Here is a 19,617-nt window from a genome sequence, read left to right as displayed (position 1 = left end):
TTCCTCCTCCTGTCTCTGTTGTAACCTATGTGGTTAATGCTAATTCATGTTAAAGCCCCTCTGTTTTACCATAAGAGTGACCATGAAGGAAGTGCTACTTCATTCTGAAATAATTTCCTCCTTTAAACAAGCTCTTGGTGCCGAAGGTAAACCTATTTAGAGTTGGGTGTATTGCACTAATTCAGAAATATAGAGAATTTAACTAAAAGCCCCTGTGATGCTTACRTGTACAAGACTGGGTTCACATCATAGTTCTAGCCAACCATACGTATTCCATGACTGTTTTGCCTAGAATTGCTGATTAACTGTGAATCTTTAACCTTGCTGCTTTTCAAGCTAAAATGAATAGTAGATGAGCTAAGATCTAATCAAAAGTACCTCAGTTTTCTTGCCTTTAATACTTTATTTAAAACATCCTCTAGCATACTTTCCAGACCCATAATACAGCTAAAAAAAAATCATAAAAGACACAAAGTACAATATACTACAGCTTTCACATGCCTGTGGATAATGCATTCTAAACCCATCTTCACGTAGAGCTTAGTTTAGTGCGAATTCAAAGATACAGCGTGAGCCCTCTGTGTCCCAGATTAGGACAGTGTCACCATATCCTCCTGTGCCCTGATTACCCAGACCTCATCTAACCCACATAGTGTCTAATGAGGAAGGCTTCTTGCTTATAAAGAAGATAGTTCAAGCATTCTGCTTTTCTAGAAGTTCCTGCATAGCCTTTGTAGCTCCTTTGACTGTGTTCACTGTATTTCTGTGTAGACGTGTGTTGCTGAGTGCACCTCTCTAATTTATATCTCCATGGAAAATACCTTTCATTATAACTTCCAGACTTTCTGCAAGGCTGGAGCTTATGCTGTATGATATTTTCCCTTTCTTAATTGTTTTTGTCTGATGATACCTGTGTTACCTTTTTACCTTGGGTTTCTTTCTGCTCTTTTGCTCGCTTTTGCTTTTAGGAGGACTAATCTCCTGAGTTTTAATTTTGGGCAAATACTTCTTTTCGATCTCATTCCTGTAGATTTTTGGGCTCTCTAATTGACTAATGGGCATACAGAATCACTTTTATTGGGTGACTGGTAGTGCTGGGTTTCTACAGCATCYAGATTGTGCCACTTGCAGTCCTGGCACGTTTCAGGGGAGTGCTCAAGCAGAAAGCTATGATAGCCTTGTGGGTCACAGAGGGCCTTTTTGCTGAGTTTTGGGGGGAAAGAAATCAAGCCTTAAATTCAGATGAGACTGCCCTGTCAATCTGCTAGTCCTAATCTTTGATTCTTTCCAGCAGTAAGTTTTCCTTTTTTGTGTTTTCTTGCTCTCCCATCCCCTAATAGAGTCAAGCTTGTAATTCACTGCATTGTTTTAGAGGCTCATTTGTTTTTTGCTATGGAAACCTGTTGCTATTGTTACTTCTTTTATAAATTAATCTCCACGAGGAACCTAGAATGGTGGCAAATTGTTGTTTTGTTTTTTGAAGACAAATTCTGCATTTTAAACTTCCTGTGTTTATTACTCCCATGTCCATCTCTCTTGGGTTCTGCCTGCAGGTTCTTAAACCCCACTCATCAGCATAGTGTCTAAGTGCCTGTCTGCACTGAGAGCTGCATATGTGCTTTCCATTTGAGAGGATGTAAGCCATTACCATCCAGCAGCTGCTTAGCACAGCTCTTTGGAGAAGTGCTCTTGCAAGCTAGGCTGACAGTTTGAGAAGTGATTTTTCTTTTTCCTTTTTCTTTTTTCCTCTCTCATTTCAGATCTGTCTCAAGAGAGTGATACAGAAAGGTCTAGGTTCATTACAGAATATGAGGAGCCTTATAAATGTGACATACTGTAAGCAGCAGTAGTTGTAGCAGCTGCCACCCCAGACTAGGAGGGAGGAGAAAGGATGATATGGAAGCAATGCCTTATGTCTGAGGGGAGGAAGGTTTTGCAGCGGTTGGTTTGTTTTCTTTTGGTCAGCAAAGTACACAAGTGCTGTAATGTAAATGGATCGTGCAGTCTTTGTTGGAGAGTGGGATTGATAATTGGAAGGAGTGTGGTCAGAATCCCATATTGTCCAAAACAGAACAGCTAATGAGTTGCGTTTTTGATTTCTAAACCTTGTGGGAGCAGATCTGACTATGACTGACTGTTAATGACTTCCTCTTTCAGATTAGATTTGCTAGCGCGAATGTGGTTTTTATTTTTATGTGGCTTGAGGAAATTTCTGGCATTGACACCCTTCTTGATTGCTGCTTTTTCGGGTCACAAGCTCAATTAATTGTCTGGCAGGATCTCAACTCCATGCTTTCTCAGGATGTTCATCAGTCTGTTGTCTGGAGAGGGTATTCTCTGGAAGATAGCCAGAGGGCATTGCAAAGGCTGTGCATTGGGCCGGGAAACCCTGTTTGATAATTCAATTCTAAGGGCTAGTCCGAATTGCAGTTGTAGTTCCCTGGAGTTAAAACTGGAGTTATTCTGCAGTGTCTGTATGATGTTTTTCACCATAACATAAGAGATTAAAAGCAGTTAAACAATAGAGGCAAAAGTGAGAGCACACTGATAATGTGATGACACCCTTGACTGATATCTTCCTTTTAGTGTCGAAGGCTTTTCCCAGTGTTGGGAAACAGTACTGTTCTGTGTGCAGCCCTGCCACTGTTCTGCTGCGTTACCCTGTTCTCTGGGCCTGTTCCTCTTCTTTACCTGTTCAGTCTTATCTCTTCCGACTGTTCAGGACACTGACAGTGCTTTTTTTGTACAGCCACTGATAAAGCAGGGCCTTGGTCATGTGGAGTCTGCAGGTGCAACTAATGTAAGTGACTGACAAAGCATAATTTTTGTGAACTGTTAATTCCCCGTTTCAAATTGAGACATGTACAGATAGAACAGATAAAATCTGTTTACAGATTGTGAGATCTGTGGTTCACGTGTAGTTGTGCGATATGCTGATAGGAAAGCAAGACAGTGTTTGTGCAGGCAGATTTACTGACCTCGTTAGTTAAATGTGTGCTGTCATAGCATCTTCATTAATTGCTTCTCTTGCGCCTGGGAACGTTGGGGGGTGCGGATGGAAAAGACTGTTAGGTCTGGTCTACATTGCAAAGTGTTAGCTGATGCCAGCACCATCTTCAGTGATGCAGCTGCATGGCATGTGCATGCAGCACTATAACATTGTCAACCGGAGACACAAACTTTTTTTGATGGCGTTTTTGCTGTTTCTTGAGAGAAGATTTGACAGTCAGATCCTCCCTCCCCAGAGGCCAATATGGTTGTAGGGCTGTTCTCCCTTCCTGGTGAGAAGCCAGTGGTCAGCGTTACAAGATAAGGCAAATACTTAGGGGGGTCGCAGAAGCTCTTGTCTGTGCTTGGGAGAAAGGACGGTGCTCAGGATGTTCTGTCTTGTCCTGCTCCATCAGCACCTGCCAGGGCAATGTTTGACTTGGCCCTGAGGATGATGTTTTGCACTGTCATCTCCAGGCAGTGTCTTTTATTCAGGAGCCAGCAAAGACTGTTTTGTTTTTAGAAATCTACATGGACTTGCTGCAGCCAAACTCCTGGACCTTATATTTCTGTTCCTCTTATCTAGCTTTAGCCTCTGTTCTCTTTCTCTCTCCAAATTGCTGTGCCACACTGCTGCAGAAGCCTTTCCCTGGGTAGCTTCTGCCGTCGAGGGCAGCCATCAGTATGTCTTGCCGACTGTCCAGTGTTTTGGCCGCCAGCTGCGAGCTCCCAGGCCTGTGGACAGCCCTGCTCCTTGCAGTGCCCCTGAGGAGCACCCATGGCAGATCCCTTTCGGGTTCTGGCTTTGCTGGTTGTGGGCCAAAGGAGGTCAGGTCTCCTTAGCAGGCCCCTTGTCCTCTTCCTGCCCCAGTGACGGATGGCTGGCTTGGCAAAGTGGTTATTCATGCACGCTAATGCTGACAGGGGGCTCCGGAGGTTTACAGGGAGCAGTGCAGAAGGGGCTTCCTGCCAGCTCCCTTGTAACCCCTGGAGGACAGAAACTTGTCCCAGTAAAGCAGACTGGGATGTGGGTGCAGAGGGGCAAAGTAATCTGCGGTCCACACCCCCTTTGTTGGTGTTTAGACTTCTTGCTTAGTTAGGTCATCTTGGATCATTCGTTTTATCRTTCTTTTTAACAGGCTGCCTTATGCCTTTGCTTCTTCAGCAAAGGAGCGTTTTGGAGCCTGGGTGGGTTTAGTGGGAAGGGGGAGCGTGGGGAATGTGCCTGTGGGAGTGGAAGGAAGACCTGCTACCGTGTCTGTGCAGACCACTACCCTGCTTAAGGATTGCCCTTGTTACCATGTAGATAGCTGCTGGCTAGGGCTTTTATGGTGTTGAAGATAGGCTGATGTTTTGGATGATTTTCCATGGAAATAAAGCTGGCTTCTTTGTAGGACTCCCAGYAGGCAAAGCTGGGGCTCTTCAGCACTAGCACAGCAGGGGTCTGCTGGCGTTTGAATTGCTCTGAATGGCAATGGCAGGAGGGAGACAAGCCCTGTACTGGGGACATGGTTACTGACCTCATCCCCAAAGCCGGCATTTCTTGAGCCTCATACCTTGTCTTTAGTGTCTTGGCTTGGGTGGCAGAGTCCTGATTTTGGGGGTGGCTTCTTCACCCCCCCCATTGTCTTTATAGCAAACTCTTAATTCAAATGATATAATTAAATTGTGAGAGCTGGAATCCTAATTATCCTCTCCCATGTGAGAGGTGAGGAACTCATCTTCAGAGAGAGGCTGTTGGCTGAGATTAAAAGGAGGTGAATCTCAGAGCAGAGACTGCATCCGTGTTGATATTTACTCTTATTGAGGATAAGAGGCRTTACCAGGTAGTATCAGAGCAGGTTGCTCTTTGCAGGTAACTGTTATTTTGTCTGCCTGTATGCAAAAGCAGAAGAAAAAGCAGAAGAGGTCCATCATTGCCATTTCTGTACATCTTCTTTTCTGCTTTTTCAAAAAAATAAAATAAAAATTAGTGGAGTCTCTGAGTTGGTCAGCATGTGCAAAAATCTGCACTGATGCACGAAAAATGTACTGATACATATTTAGGCGTTCCCTATTCTGGGGATTTGCTCCTCTTCCATTCCTTGCGTCAGTGCATAACAGACTGAATTCCCAATGCACTGGTGCAGAGAATCTGTCCAATAAATTGTAAGAGACGTACTGGAGCAAACTGCTGCTTTCCTTACCTGTGACAATGGATGTGCGTTCAGGCGGCTACRTGGATCTCTACAAATGGAGCAATCTTGAAAGCAGGGAAGGCTTAGAGTCTGTTTCTTTCTGATGGTACAGCTGTTCTTTTTTAATAGAAATGCTTGTGAGCAGGAAAGGAGTTGGTAGGAATTGGAATGGTAAGAGTTGCTAGCTGCTTGCTCACGTGCACATCTTGTTTGAGTAGTAATATTTTGTAGCCTTTTTTAAACTATAACCCTTGCAAAGCTTTCCTAAGTTGGGTAAGCCTCAGGATCTCTAAATGACAAATAAGGAAAAATTCCCCCTTTCCCCCACATGGTTTGAAGTTGCACTGAATTGGTAGCAGAACTGGCAACAGACTTGTCRTGATGCAGATTTCAGTCCTCAAGTTATTGGTCCCAGAACAAAGCTYCAAGAACAAGAAATCAAGTCTTCACATCACAGGGTCAGGCAGACCCTGTCAGCAGAGGTATCACCATTGCACTTGTTCATCTGGACCACTTTCTAACACTTTTCTTGACAAGGCTGAAATAGCCACAAAGATAGGTCAGCTTAGACAAATATACGTCCAGAATAGGAAACATTTGGGAGTGTCCAGAGAAGCATTTACAAATGTTGGCTGTGGTGTCAACAGACTTCAGCTGACTGCCAGACAGTTAACTCCAGCAGTGCCCTAAGTTGTTCTTCATGTCCCTAGATCTCTGTGTCTGGGATAAGATGAGGAGGTAGTCTGATAAACTGATGTTCCCTCTGAGATTCGGTGACCTTCCATTTAGATTTAGCCCATGGGACAGTTGGAGGACTGCCGATGAGAGGAGACTGTATGTTCTGGCAGCTAGGTTTGATGTTATTACATGCTTTCTGTACAAACTGCATGTTGCAAACCAACTTCTGGGTAGAAGTCTAAATCAAGACTATTTGCTTTCTGACCTAGTTTGGTTGCAAGGGGGATGTTTGTGCTATTCAATGGAGCTGACATGTTTTAGCTTCATCTTCCACTGCAGTATGGAGAAAAAGATGCAGCAGACCATAGGAAAATCTGTCCTTGCTTGGATCTCTAGCCTCTTGGGGAAGCAAAGAAAGCATTTGTGGGTTACAATGACAGAACATGCATTGAGTAAGACTCCTTGGATAGACATGCTTCTGTACTATTGAGATTGCAGGTGCTCCTTACTGATGAAGTGGTTGCGTGCTTTGTTAGTTCCTTAAAATGCTAATTTTAGTCTTCAGTGTACCATTCTGCTCTTGATTTATGTGCCCATAGGCCCCCTCTTCATTTCCATTTACAATAAGTATTTGGGAAATGTTCCCACAAAGGCACTCTCTCCTCTGCAACACRCTACTACCTTGCTGTTTGTTCTTCCTCACATTTGCAGAAAGGCAGCTGGAGAACATCGGGAGAATTAGCTGCCAGTATGTAATTTGGTGGGGCCCTTGCATCTCAGCTTTCTAAAGTGTCTCTAATCAGTTTAAACTTGATGGGTTTTCAGTGTTTTCATTTTTTAAATTGATTTATCTGTGTAAAAGGTACAAGTTGTCCTCTGCTGGAAACAAATTTTCAAGCTTTTTAATCTTGCTGTTTGTCAATGCAAAGAATAGACTTGCAAATATGAATCTTCCTCTTTTTCTTAGTAGTTTCGCTGTTTCACTCATCTCATTTTGGTCTTTGACTTCCTTCATATTTGCTTCAGTTTGAAGGATCCGTATAGCTACACTTCTACCTCATTTAGGACAGCAGCTAGGTCTCCTAGACCCTTATCTTGCCCACCTAAGTCTCCCATGGCCCTTCTCTCTTCTTTTCCTTAGTTTAATCTGGATTGTRCTGGAAGCAGTTCACTCCAGTTTACAAATCACCTTCAGTAGGGTCTGCTCCCTGCCTGTTACTAGTCTCCTTTTCCAGGAGCTGTGATGGATGGGTCTTTCCTCCACTTGTCAGATGTGGCCACAGAATGCCTCCTTTATACCTAGAGTGAATGGGATGGCTGGCCCAGCCAAAGCTTGAATAGGTTTTTATTTTCTGTGACACCTATTTAAAGCTAGCCACTCTGCATCTGAAAGCTCTGGGCTTGGAGAGCTCATGAAGATGTTTTTTTTGTTGTAGAGTTCTCTTCTACCAGATACAAAAGCTGATCTGCTCTTTTTCTTTGAGTCTTTTCACAAACACTGCTCTTTGACCCCCCTCTAATGGTAACAGGGTCTTCTTGAAAACTTGACTTCTAAACTTTCTGTTAATCTCATGGATGCAAAGTCTACTGAGGTAATCGGACGTGCTGGCATGGACTCCTTTTCCACTGGGCAGGGCCTGGTTTTAGAACATGGCCATGAACTTGTTTTAACATAGTTCACCTTGTCCTGACCAAAAAACCCGCAAATTTAAATTGGCTAATGCAGATTTCCATGTTTGTCCCACAAATTTAGCTAAAGAGCTTCTAAATTATCATTAGCTGCAACTAATTGCTGGYGAGGAAGCAAAGTAATAAGTTTTCACTACTGAATGCATTTGATTTCTTTTTTTGTAACCATTTTTCTTCCAATATGTGTTTTTTGCAGTGATACTGAAAGCCGAAAATTATGCAAGAAGATGAAAGTAGATCCTAATTCAAAGGAGAAAGGAGTGGAATTACTCCATTATAAGTGAGTGCTGGGCTGGGATTTGTAGCTCATAATTGTTGATGCCCCTGTTAGGATCATTCATTCTCCTTGCAGCTCCATTCTACTGCAGCATGAGGACTTCTTGATTTTTGCTGTACCCTTTGACATTTGAAATTGATTGCTGTTTCTTCAGTTTGTAAGCATGTGTTACAGTAGAAGTTGAGATAAATTTATTCTGCTGTTAAATACAGTACACTAAAAGCATAAGCTGAGTCTAGGAGAGATGCCTAATGAGCTAGAACTACCCAGTAGAAAGGGCTGAGGCCTGAGATTTCGGYGCTCTTGCTTTCTCTGGCACTTGCCTGCTGGCATGTGCCTCGGGCAGGTTGCTTCAACTCTGTGTGCCTCCTTTCCTGACCTGAGACAGTACTTTTTGCAGAGTACTTGAAGAAAGGCAAGTGAAATGAGAGAGCAAGAGTTTTTCTTCCTGGAAATAATAGGAGTAAGAGTACTGCAAATGTAAGAAACGCCAAGCAGCTGCATCTCCAAAGATCATGCCCTTAGTAGATGTTCTTGTTAAAGCTTCAGAGAAGAAATTTACTGGAGACCTGTTTGCTTTACACTTGATTTTTCACCCTCACTTTTTCCTCACTCTATTTTTTTTTTTTTTAATTGCTGCACARTGAATTCTGCTTAGTTCTGTGGCTTTGGCAGGACAATTTTATCCTGGTTAGTGAGATACCTGGGAGAACAGCTGTATGATTTCCAGCAACGCTATTGTAAGTTAACACTATTCCCCACTCCTTATTCAACAGGGACGGTGCATTTCATACTGAATATAACAGAGCTGTCACGTTGAAGGTAAATTTAAATATTCGATTATTATTTTTTGTTCTTTGCTAGATATGGGGGAGACATTTGTGGATTAAAAATGGGTGTTGGTACCTTGTTTCATGTTAAAGGTAGGMGGGGAGGGGGTTAATCGTCATAAACAGCTGTCAGAATGACCTAAAGATCTTTGTGTCTTTATGCATCTGCCAACCACAGATCCAGAAAAGCTGGATTTTTAAGTATTATTAACAACATTGAATCTGTGTTAAACTGTAATGTAGTTTGTGAGTTGACTTGCAGGCTGGTAACAAATAGGGATTTTTGTGTTTGTTCTGATTACAAGATGCTGTTGATGGCAGCATAACTAAAAGTATTAGCTGGACTGCATTTTGATAAGGAGTTCTCTGGGGTTTTTAGGTCTTGTGTTTACAAACTTGAAAAAGAGCTGAGCGGCCTTATCTTTGATCTGATTATGGAGCGTAGATTCCTATGGATATGCCCTGAGTGCAGCAGGGATAAAATGACCTTCCTTCTCCTTCAAGCTTTGACACAAAGCAACAGGAGGCAACATTCTGCGAGGGCAAGGGAAGGAAAAAGATGTGAAACTTGAAATGAATGTGTAGATTTTAATGATTGCAGAAACAATAGACTAAAAGCACAGTAAACAGGCAGAAGGTATATGGCCTTCCCGTATGAGGCACTRGTGAAGTGCTGTGATTATCCTTGCATGAACCTGCAACCCTATGCTGACCTGGCTTGCAGAAACAGTTTCTGCCCAGCTCTGATGCAGAGTTCTCATTTCTGTTCCTCCTCTCTCTCCAGCAAACCCAGCCTTTGCACCATCCTCAGTGTTGTGGAGGCTTGGTGAAGTCAACCCAGGCTGACATAATTACATTCGCTTCCCTTTTTTGGTTCTTCTAAGGTTTGAACTGGGATGAAGAAAGACCTGTGTGAGGTGCTACATGAATCTGAGTCTTTCAGAGTGGCTGCTCCTAAGCATGCTCTCTGTACCTTCCTTTTACAGCCAAAATTGTTGTGGGGTAGATGTGTGTCCAGGCGAACTGTCTCAGAAATGCACAGTGGCTGTGTCAGCTATTCAGCCTGTATTTGGTGTCATTATGCAGGCTTCAGGGAGCACGGATGAGGTTGGGAGAATAGGACTGTATATCTTCCTATCTCCTGCAGTAGAAATCTCACCTGGAACAAAGAAGGGCGATGTTAGATACCTAGCCTAGTCAGCAAATTTCTGAGGCTCCTTGTGTAGTTAATGAGATGAAGTTAAACTTCTTTCCCTCTTGGTGGGTGATGGACCGAGAGAGACTTGTTAGTTGCTTAAATTTAGGTGGTCTGAATGCTCCTTGAAGTCTCCTTCCTGCCCTCTATAAAGCACTGCTACCAGGAATTAGTGCTGTGATTCTGCATGATAGATARGATCAACTGGAAGGTACCTGCAGAGCCCCAAGGAATGCTTTGGCCAAGATGCAATCATAGCAAAACAGGAACCATGTCACTTACTCTTGTAGTTGCTATTTTGTGATGAGCGTTTTCCCCTTTCCTCATGTTCTGATGCATGTTTCCTGCCTGCTGATGAACACAAAGCAGCTCTAGGGTGAGCCCATGGACAGGGATACAGGTGGAAGAGGGGTTTTGAAGCTCCCTCCCTCTGCATGCATGCACACTCCAGGAACTCTACTCTTCGTAATTTAACTGTCCCATGAAACCAGCTACCAATAATTTACAGATTAGACAGTGCATCCAAATTTGGCACTGGTCATTGAACTCCTTTGTTTACTTGTTCTGCTGCTCACAACTATCTAAATATTATCTTTATTTCCCCCTTTATACTATGTCCTCTCCTTGTCTTGTGCTCAGGTAGTGACATTTCTCTCTTGCCTTCAGCTCCATTTGCCAGGAATCTCCCAGCACTTTACATATAGTGAACAGCAGAGCAACACAGTTGCATAGAGTATCGTACCTCTTTTATGGACAGATGGACAGACTGAAGAACAGGGAGGTTAAAGGATGTGTTTCACATCATTCAGCAAGACAGTGGCAAGAAAACTTGGATCCTCTGTGGCATCTGGTGGACATATTAACTAGTAGGATGTTTTGGAGAATAATGGACACAGATCTGAAGAGGGAGTGCTTCACAACCCTAAAAGGGTTCTTCTGAAGTAATCAGCAATTGCATAGATTTGGCTGATCCAGCTGATAGTGTACCTGGATTTTGAGAAAAGCTTTTTATTTCTTAAACTAAATCCTTATGTAATTAGCAGAGATCCCCTTGTGGGTTAACTTTTAAAAAGATGAGGAATAGGGACTAGCTCAGTGTTCACAGTGGGGGGAATTTAGTAGTCAGAACCTCCTGCTGCCAAGACTTTTGTTAGGATCTGAGCTGTTCAGTGTATCTGATAAAGGAGGTGAACAGCAAGATGGCAGAGTTTGATGCAAAATTACCAGGAATTAGTAGGGGGTGGGGGGAGGAGAGGGGGGTTGTTTGTTTGTTTGGGTTTTTTCTTTTAACTTCTGCAAAAAGTTGGGAAGGTTCTAACAATACTGAGTAGTTTGTCAATATGAAAGTAGTAACTTGCAGGGTAAATGAACATGAGGAGGGGAAGGGACAGAACTCCCCCTATGCTGGAGTAATCGCATACTGTTGTTGTGGGTTTTGAGTTACCAGTCAGAACAGTGGTTGCTCTGAAAACCTTGGCCCTGTGCTTAGCCATAGTTAAAAAGGCAAATGAATAGAGAAGGCACAGAAAATGGAACAGGAAAATGCTATTCCACTCTCTGAAGCCATTGGGTTCTTTCATCTTGTACCTTGTATGCGATTCTGGTTGCCCCATCTATTCTAAAGGCAGAGAAGCACTTCAGAAGGGCAGTGAAGATGATCGGGGTATGGATGGCTTAATATTTACATGAGGATTCTTGGGTTTCGAAAAAGGAGAACTAAAGGGAATTATGATAGATATGTTTACAGTGGTGAGTAGTGTCAAAAAGGGAATGATTACCTGTTTTTTCCTCAAAACTTGGGGACAAACAGGCTTTTGGGGATAGCTTATTTGAAACAGATTACTTTTTACATGATGGAATTCCTTTGTGGACCTCATTGCCACATGTCATGGAAGCTAAAAATCTRAAGGTCTTAAAAACAGGATTATCTAATCATAAGGAATAAGTGCATTAGCAAGCTCGGTGGTCCAAATACAACAGCTGACGCAGAGTCCCTAAAATTTACTTACGGGTTGCCAGAAACAGAACGTATGCCAGTATATGCTGTATAAGAATGATCCTGGTGTAGTTTTTCCCCAAGTATCTGCAGCCAGCTGCTGTTGGAGATCTAAGTTTAGATTGGGTCTTAACAGGTATGTCTRTTCTTATGTTGTTGTAGCTGCACCGCTTCCTAATCTTCCATACTTCCAGAAGGCTAGTATCCACGTTGTCTTTATTACAAGTTGAAGCCTTTCCTGGAGGGTAGAGTACAGGGAAATTTTTCTCTCCTAAAATGGAGAAAACTCATTAAAATATAAATCTGCTTAGTACTAATAAAGGGAATAGACTAAACCAATAAATTAGTCCTGCTCTAAAGTCAGAATCCTTTTCAGATTTGCTCTTGTAGGTTGCTCTTTAAAACTAAGAGGGATGYGTGTGCGTGAGTGAAATCAAGAGAAGTCTGTTATTAGCATCCCTACTGCATTATACTTTGCTGGAGTGAGAAGTACAGGGACGTATTTTTGCCCTCCCCCTCTCCCAGGTTAACACCCAGGTCGTATAGGATAGCCAGCAACGCTGCTGTTAAAACTTGCTTGATTTTTGTCTAGGGTGGACTGGACAAAGGCACGTCCCTGGGTTCTGCTGAATTGGTGTTTAAAGTTCAAAGCCGTTGTGTGGGTTCAAGTGGAGAGTTGCAGCCCAGTGTGGTTTGTTGGTCCCGTAGGGTCAAAGCGGGTCCTAACCACGTYGTGGCCTGACAGAAGTGTAGCCGATTCCTCAACATGGGCGTTGCTGTGCTGTGGACTGGACCTTGCCCTGACCTCTACCCCAGCAGCCTGGGGACTGTTGATTTTTCTGTGATTAGAAATGTTGTGGCTTGTTTGTGGAGCTGGTTTTTTCCCTATTTAAAGGCACAGRTGAAATGCTAGTTCTTCACAGAGCAGAGTAATGAGTGCAAGCCAATATACTGCCTATTCTTGCCAGAAGACATTACACATCTAATTTTTTTTCTCTTGGCTGAGAGGGAGAAGCTGGATGAATTAAATCTCTTTAATCCCCCATCCTCTAACCACATCTGTTTCTACATGACTGAACTTGGCACACAGGAATTCTTGAAACTAGCAGAGTCAATCGCACTCATTAGCTGTTAAAATGTTGACCCCTCTCTCTCTCCCCCTCCATGTATAGTTGAGATCTGTGCAGACTGAGAGTGAGCAGAACTTGATTTAGCATTCTTAARTGTAGAATATCTCCTCTGTTTTGTCCTCTTCCCCTCTCCTTTCATCATATATTATTAAGTCTCTTCTAGCATTGGTTGGGATGTTAATGCCTATAGTTTTAGTGCTTTTTACAGCTATAACTTGATTTTTTTTTTTTTTCTAGCTAGCTCCTTTCTCTGTTAATGCCATATTAAAATAAATTTCTTCTCTTCAAAGTGTCTGCAGTCCCAACACCACCTACCTCACCYCTTAGGTCTTCTCACTGGGCACATTAAGTGCTTTGCTTGCTGTCTAGTGACTAATATACGTTGCCGCTTGTGATAAGACAAATCTGTTCGGTATTAGCTGAGCGAGTAGAGAAAAACATTAATGCAATAAATGAATCCTGCCATAAGCTCCGAATCCTCCCAAGTCTTGCAGAACCAACTGAGATGCAGGAAAATGAGCTCTCTGTTGATAAGCTGTTGGGATGTTGTACCAGAGCAGCCTGACCAAAGGCAGAGAGGTGGCAGAAGTATCTCTGAGACTGTTTCAGTGGTGTGTGTCACCAGGTGCACTGCTAACCTGCTCTGAGAAGGGGAGTGCACACCTGGACTTTAAGATGGATGCTCTTGGTATGTGTTAGTGTATACCCCACTGTGCTTTTCAAACATGAGCTGCTTTGGCAGAATATCCCATGGGCTGAAAAAGGCTTTAATGAATGGCACAGCGTACCTCTTTCTTTGCTCTAACTCCAAGTTTGTTCAGTGCTGTTGCAGTATCGTCCCCCTACTCTTACAGTGGAGGAGGCTGCTCAGGGACCTCACTACATTCCTGGGGTGGCAGAGRTCCTGCCTAGGACTTGATGTGTACTGGGTCCTACAGACAATGCCACAGAGAAAGAAATGGGGTCAGACTAAGCAGTGAATGACCATAGAAATCTAAGTATCTTGCTTCCTAGAGCACGGACATCTGAGGATACCAGTGRTTGAGCTTGCAGCTCCCATTACAGCTGGAAGTGGGGGGAAATGCTACTCACTGGAACCCATGGAGAGAGTCTCATCGACTTCAGAGGGCTGGAATTTCCCTCAGGCTCAGTCTGAAATCAGAAACACTCAAGAGTATTTCTTTATGATAAAGATAATATCTGTGATCTGCCAAAATAGAGCTGGTTGGTTGTGTGTCAGTTGGGCAGAGCAATTATAAAGTAGGCATATGCCTGTACTCGGCTTGTGGAATATGGGAGCTGCAGAAACATAGGGTCTTATCTCCCACYTCTCTTGTTGTGTTTCCTTGTTACACTCCTACATAAAAATCTACTGAGTGCAATTTTTAGGTAAATGGGTCATGGGGGAACAGCTGGTGGATTATTCTTCTTTTGACCAAATAAGCAGTTTGATCTGTAAGTCTGGAGTTCATTGTTACTTGCCGTGAGCAAAAGCAGTGTGCCCTCCGACTAGTCCTGTTGGATTCAAAGGTTACTTGGGAACAGYGAAGGGCATGGGAACCTGACCTCTACATAGAAAGAAATACTTTCTGCTAAGCCAGGGAGTAGCTGTGGAAGTATTACAGCTCTGGTACCATTGAAAGAGCCCTCTTGTAGTCTGAAGGATCATTGAAGCTGCTGTCTGTATGGTGGTCTACCTCCACATTGCTCTCCCCAATTTTAGAGTGGAAATTGGCACTGGTGAGGTGGGATATCAGTTGTGAGGAAGGTATACCCCAGGCTATTGCTTTGTTCAGCAACAAGAAGTTTGTGTTCATCTCCGGTAAAGCAGATGAGTGTRAGAGCAGAACAGCAAAGGCACTAATTGGAAAGAGTCCTGGCTATTGTTCCCATGACAGGATGGATTTGGGTTGGAAGGTCTCATGGTTCTCAGTTTGCTTTAAAAACTGTTCTTTCCATTCTTTACAGTCCATGGTGGCCTTTCTCAAGGATCCAGAAGGTGCTCCATTGTGGGAGGAGGATCCAGAAGCCAAAGACATTGTGCATGTTGACAGTGAAAAGGTACATCAAAGGAGAGAGATTAAATATGTTTTATAAATGTATGGAATGTAAGGAGTGTGCATGTTTATGTGAACTCCTAATGAAGCACCATTATTTCCTTCCTTTGGAAGGGAAATTTAGAGCACCCAATTTGTTTTAAGTGACTTGACAAAATTCGTGGATTACAATAATACAGAACAAGGTCTCCTGCTTACTTCCTTCCTCATCTCCACGTGTGGTCATGGTGTTAGTCTGCCAGCTGCACAGCAAGTATTAAAGCATTACAGATGTGGCGGAAGAGGCCTGTTTGTCTCAGGAAAGTGTAGCAGCTAAAGGTAAGATAGGTGCGAGTTGGAAGCAAAATGCTAGTCTTACAACTACAGGTTGTCATTAAACCTTAGGTTCTCTTATGTGCCTGAGGTTGTCTCAAAGTCTGGAGCAGGTAGGAACAGAATCCAGATCTTGAGTGATTTAACCTTCTACAGTAACTTTCTGCTTAGTGTTAAGTGGGAAAGCAGTGAATGAGATAAAATTGCCTTAAAAAGCCAGTGCCACCACAGAGCTGACCATTATTTTCTCCTAAATAATCAGCTTGGTATTTTGTATCAGTTTTCTAATCTGTTGATTTTTAAAACTTAATTGATCGGACTTTAGCTGGTATTTCATAAAGGGCCTTTTCAATTTTCTAGCTTTCATTTTTGATATTWGGAACAGTTATTTTGACATTCAGTTTTTGTAGAAAGATTAATTTTTAATGTTCACCTTTTGTACTCTTATTACTAGCCCTCCAAGGGTTGTGTTCGATTTAAAAACTTCATCTGGATTCTCTACCATGCTGGTACTGAAAAAATCTATTCTCATGGTTTCTCATAGCCCTGACAAGGTTTCATAGTGTGGAAGCTGAACTTATTTTGCATGTTATTAAGTCTGACTTCATGAATTAGAGTACTGTTTTTCTTTTTTTGTTTTTTTGTTTTTTCCCAATGGAGTCCAGAAAGGAAATGTTTTTAGTCRCACACAGATTCTTCAGTGAGATTTAACAAAGTAGTACAACTTCTGCATCTCAACACTGATGATACTGGTCTAGGATATTTAGCAAATATTTGAATCTATAATAAATTGTGCTAGCTCCTTCGCAGTTAAAAATTGAACAAGGAGAAGTAACTCAAATCTTGTCTCTTAGGAAAGATGACTCCTCTTCCCTGCCCAAGTAAACAAGCCTATGTGCTACTGATGGATAAATTTACCTTTCAAAATTTTAACACAAGTAATAATAGGTGTTCTTGTGTATATATCTGTTTTTATTGATAACTTATCTTTGGTTCATTCATTAGGAATTGAGAAGGCTTCTGAAGAAGGAAGACAGACCCCTTCTGATGATGTTCTATGCCCCATGTAAGTAATCCAGCAAYGTCCTCTCACATCATCTTCCTGTCTCCACTGAGAGATGTCCGTGTCRGACTGGTAACATGTGCTTCCTTCACTAATCCCATCCTATCTCATCTTTATCATTCAAYTCCTTGTGTTTTTCTGCCTGTTTGTCTTCAGTTTCCCCTAGCTGTCCATTTCTTGCTTTCTAGACTATCAATATTTTCTCCCTTTATCCCAGTCTTGCCTCTTTCTCTTGTGATGATGATTCTCAGTCATTGCTCTTTCAAGCTGCCACTTTATATATATGTTTATCCCTTGTCCTTTCTAARTTTGTGTTGTACTAGACAGAGATAAGGTATGCTGAGCATGTAAATGTTAAAAGGTCTGTCTGTCCCTCTRGCCTGTATGGAACTATGAGCACATGCCTTTTACTTCTGCAGTTTGGATCGCAGCATACGATAGGCTGGTTCCACACAAGCAAAAAATCTCCAGAGGAGACCATGGCTCTGAAAGAAGCCGTATGTGTCCTGCCTAACTGCAGGCAGAGGAAGCAATGCACTGGTCAGGAGGAAGAGACTCTCCTGCTCTATTCAGGAGGCAATCTGGAGGCTTGTCCCCATGTTGGCAGGAGTATCTCAAGCRAGCGGGGTTTCATCAGAGAAGGGAGGAAAGAATGCATAGGAGTCGTTGCATTTCTTTTGTTACCTTGACATTGCATTGCTGTTATCTTGTCACTGCATTGGCTGCTTATTCCTGCATTTTGCAAATTTCCAGCTGCTTTTTTGTATTTCGTTGTGATTGGCAACCAAGGGGCTTTCTAGCTCTTTAAAACTGAGTATTATTGCACTAGAGTTGTTCCTCAGCTGGAAAGCAGAGGAGCCAGGAGAAAGGAATGAACATGTGACCTAAGCTAGAAAAGCCTCCCAGCTCTGCCCTGATAATGAAATTGATGTTAGGCATCAATGGCAATTTGCTAGTTGTTTCTCTTATAAAATGAGTGTCCCATGGCAGCRTTTTCTGGTGTTACTCAGTGAATTTCCTCGGTGATTATTGCCTGAAAAGCCCTTCTACCCTTTTTAGTCTCATCTGAGTACTGCCAAGATGGCCAGAAGTACCCAAGACTTAGTTGATACTCACAAAGAGAATGTCTTTTCCTTTAATTAAATTTGTTGCAGCTCTCTGCCTTCGAACTGCAGCAGCGTGGTCCTGTGTGGCCTGGCACAGTGCACTGTAACTCCCAGTCACTGCTGCCGCCTTAGTGTCAGCAGGAGATGATATGCCTGCTCTGCCCATAAATCGTCCCTTCTGGGAGAGTTCCAGCCCAGAATGCTCTCTCAGTTTACCCACATCACGAATAATTGTTTCCCACAAYTAAGTCTCTTCCTGAAATGTGCCTTATCTAACCCTTTGTTCTCTTTGAACCATTCCCCCCAGAAACCCTCCTTCCAGTTTCTCTTCTTTTGAAGTGGCAAAATACCTGCTAGTCTTCAGTGCTGTAATACTTCTGCTGCTTTATAAACTGCTGTGAAGGAAGCCTACTTGTAAGGCTTTTTTTTCCCCCTCTGATTTCACAGTTCTTCACTCCCTTATCTTTTATTTAACTCACAAGACCGTCTGACTTGGTTCGTGTCCAATTTTTCTTTTCTTACTCCTGTTCCACTTACTCAAGACAAAAGGCATCTAGCAGTTGCATTAAAAGAGCGACTTTGGTAAGCTGAGGTTATTGGTTACTGTCTTTTGGTGCAGGTGTAACCTCTCATAGTGGGGAGTAGCAAATCAAGGCTGGTGACTAAAGGGATTTCTGCTGTGCTTGTTACTTTTAATRGGTGAGTCGGGGAGATCTTTGGCAAGAGAGGACATCGGAGCCTTTGTCTAGGAGGATGTGGGCAAGACAGCTGCACTATTTCTCAGCTTTGTTGGAAGYAAGGGGTTTTAGATTCACTGTGGCAGATTCATAGGAAGTGGGCTTTTTCATTATGTACCAGTGCAAAGGGAGGTGAAAGTGACTGCAAACTTAAATGTCATTTCTTTAATATTTCAGGAATGCTTGGTCCGTGTGAAACTACTCTGAGCAAAGGCATGCTTTCCTTAGAAGATATTACCTGCCATTTTGAGGCCATTCACTGTATTTTTTGGCCTATATTATAAAGTCAGACAGCAGTAAATATGAAAAATTAGGTATTCTTGCAGGCATTCAGATTTATTTGTAGTGCAACTCTCTCAAAGATGGCCCCTGCAGGAAATGGTCTGGATTTAGCAACAAAAAGGAGCTGTTTATAATGTCATTGGAAACAGTGCTTTAAAAATGAAAGCGTTAAATACTTAAAAACTAATATGCATTTGATTTAAAAAAAAAAATTAGCTAAAAGGCAAGAATAAATAACAAAAAGTGGGAGTTTTTTGAAGTTACCCTTGTATGTCCCTATAGGGGCATATATTGCTTGATAGAGTTCTGAACCATATAATGCAGAAATGCATGGGCAAGAGAAATCGTACTGAAGTGGGTTTGGAAGCGGCGAGTTTGAAGCAGCGGCTGAGTTGGGAACAGAAGGACGATATGGGTGATAGTTGGGTGGAGGAGGCTAGTACGTGCCTGTACTCCAGGAGGGAATCCAGGGAACTGTAGGAGGTTGAAGAGGGCAAGTGAGGAGGGAGATGAGTTAGATGGGGGTGTTTGAGGCCTTGGGCTCTTGAAGAGAATAGAAACAGAGAGCATTCAGAAGATGTGTTAACARCTCATATCTTTTGATGTCTGTCCAGTGGTTTGGATGAAGTTGTAAGAGCTCAGTAGGCCTCAGATGAGTGGTTTGTGCCCACCAAGAAATCATCACTTTAACCAGCACTGATTTAATGACCTTGTGGGCCATTTGAGCAGAGAGATCAAAAGTGGAAAGACCATAGAAATAAGGATTCTCTTTCCTCTGATTAAAGGATGTTCCTCCCAGGCATGGTGATATGATCCTAAACCAGTGGTTGCAAATTCTGTTCCTCCTTTCTGGAAGATATTTTCCAAACTCTTGCAGCTGTTTCTTCACCAGCAAATAAATGCTGACTACTGTCCAGTGGTAGACCCAAGAGTCTCTACAATAAGTTTCTTAAGTGCTTGGTTTCTGCTTCCCTTCTTTCATGTTGTCTGCCCTTCCTCCCCTTTCAACACAGATATACATATTTTACTTGGCAAGGGTGAAACCTGCTGGCTTACAAAGTGATTTATTGTTAATCTGCTTAGCATTCCACAGCATCATC

The 19,617-nt window shown here is 42.6% G+C and overlaps 1 protein-coding gene across 1 annotated transcript in view; it reads left to right on the top strand.

The window, feature by feature from the left end:
- Positions 1 to 19,617, top strand: part of PDIA5 (protein disulfide isomerase family A member 5) — a 99,464-nt gene that overhangs the window by 17,826 nt on the left and 62,021 nt on the right. Inside the window, exons 5-8 of the mRNA XM_026082191.1 lie at positions 7,729 to 7,812; positions 8,586 to 8,631; positions 14,929 to 15,021; positions 16,335 to 16,395. Of these exons, the coding sequence (XP_025937976.1) occupies positions 7,729 to 7,812; positions 8,586 to 8,631; positions 14,929 to 15,021; positions 16,335 to 16,395 (284 nt within the window). The remainder of the gene's footprint in view (positions 1 to 7,728; positions 7,813 to 8,585; positions 8,632 to 14,928; positions 15,022 to 16,334; positions 16,396 to 19,617) is intronic.

This window comes from Apteryx rowi, unplaced genomic scaffold, assembly GCF_003343035.1.
Source record: "Apteryx rowi isolate R43461 unplaced genomic scaffold, aptRow1 scaffold_57, whole genome shotgun sequence".
Lineage (NCBI taxonomy): Eukaryota > Metazoa > Chordata > Aves > Apterygiformes > Apterygidae > Apteryx > Apteryx rowi.
Note: the sequence above shows the minus strand (reverse complement) of the source record. Positions and strands in the feature narration are given on the sequence as shown.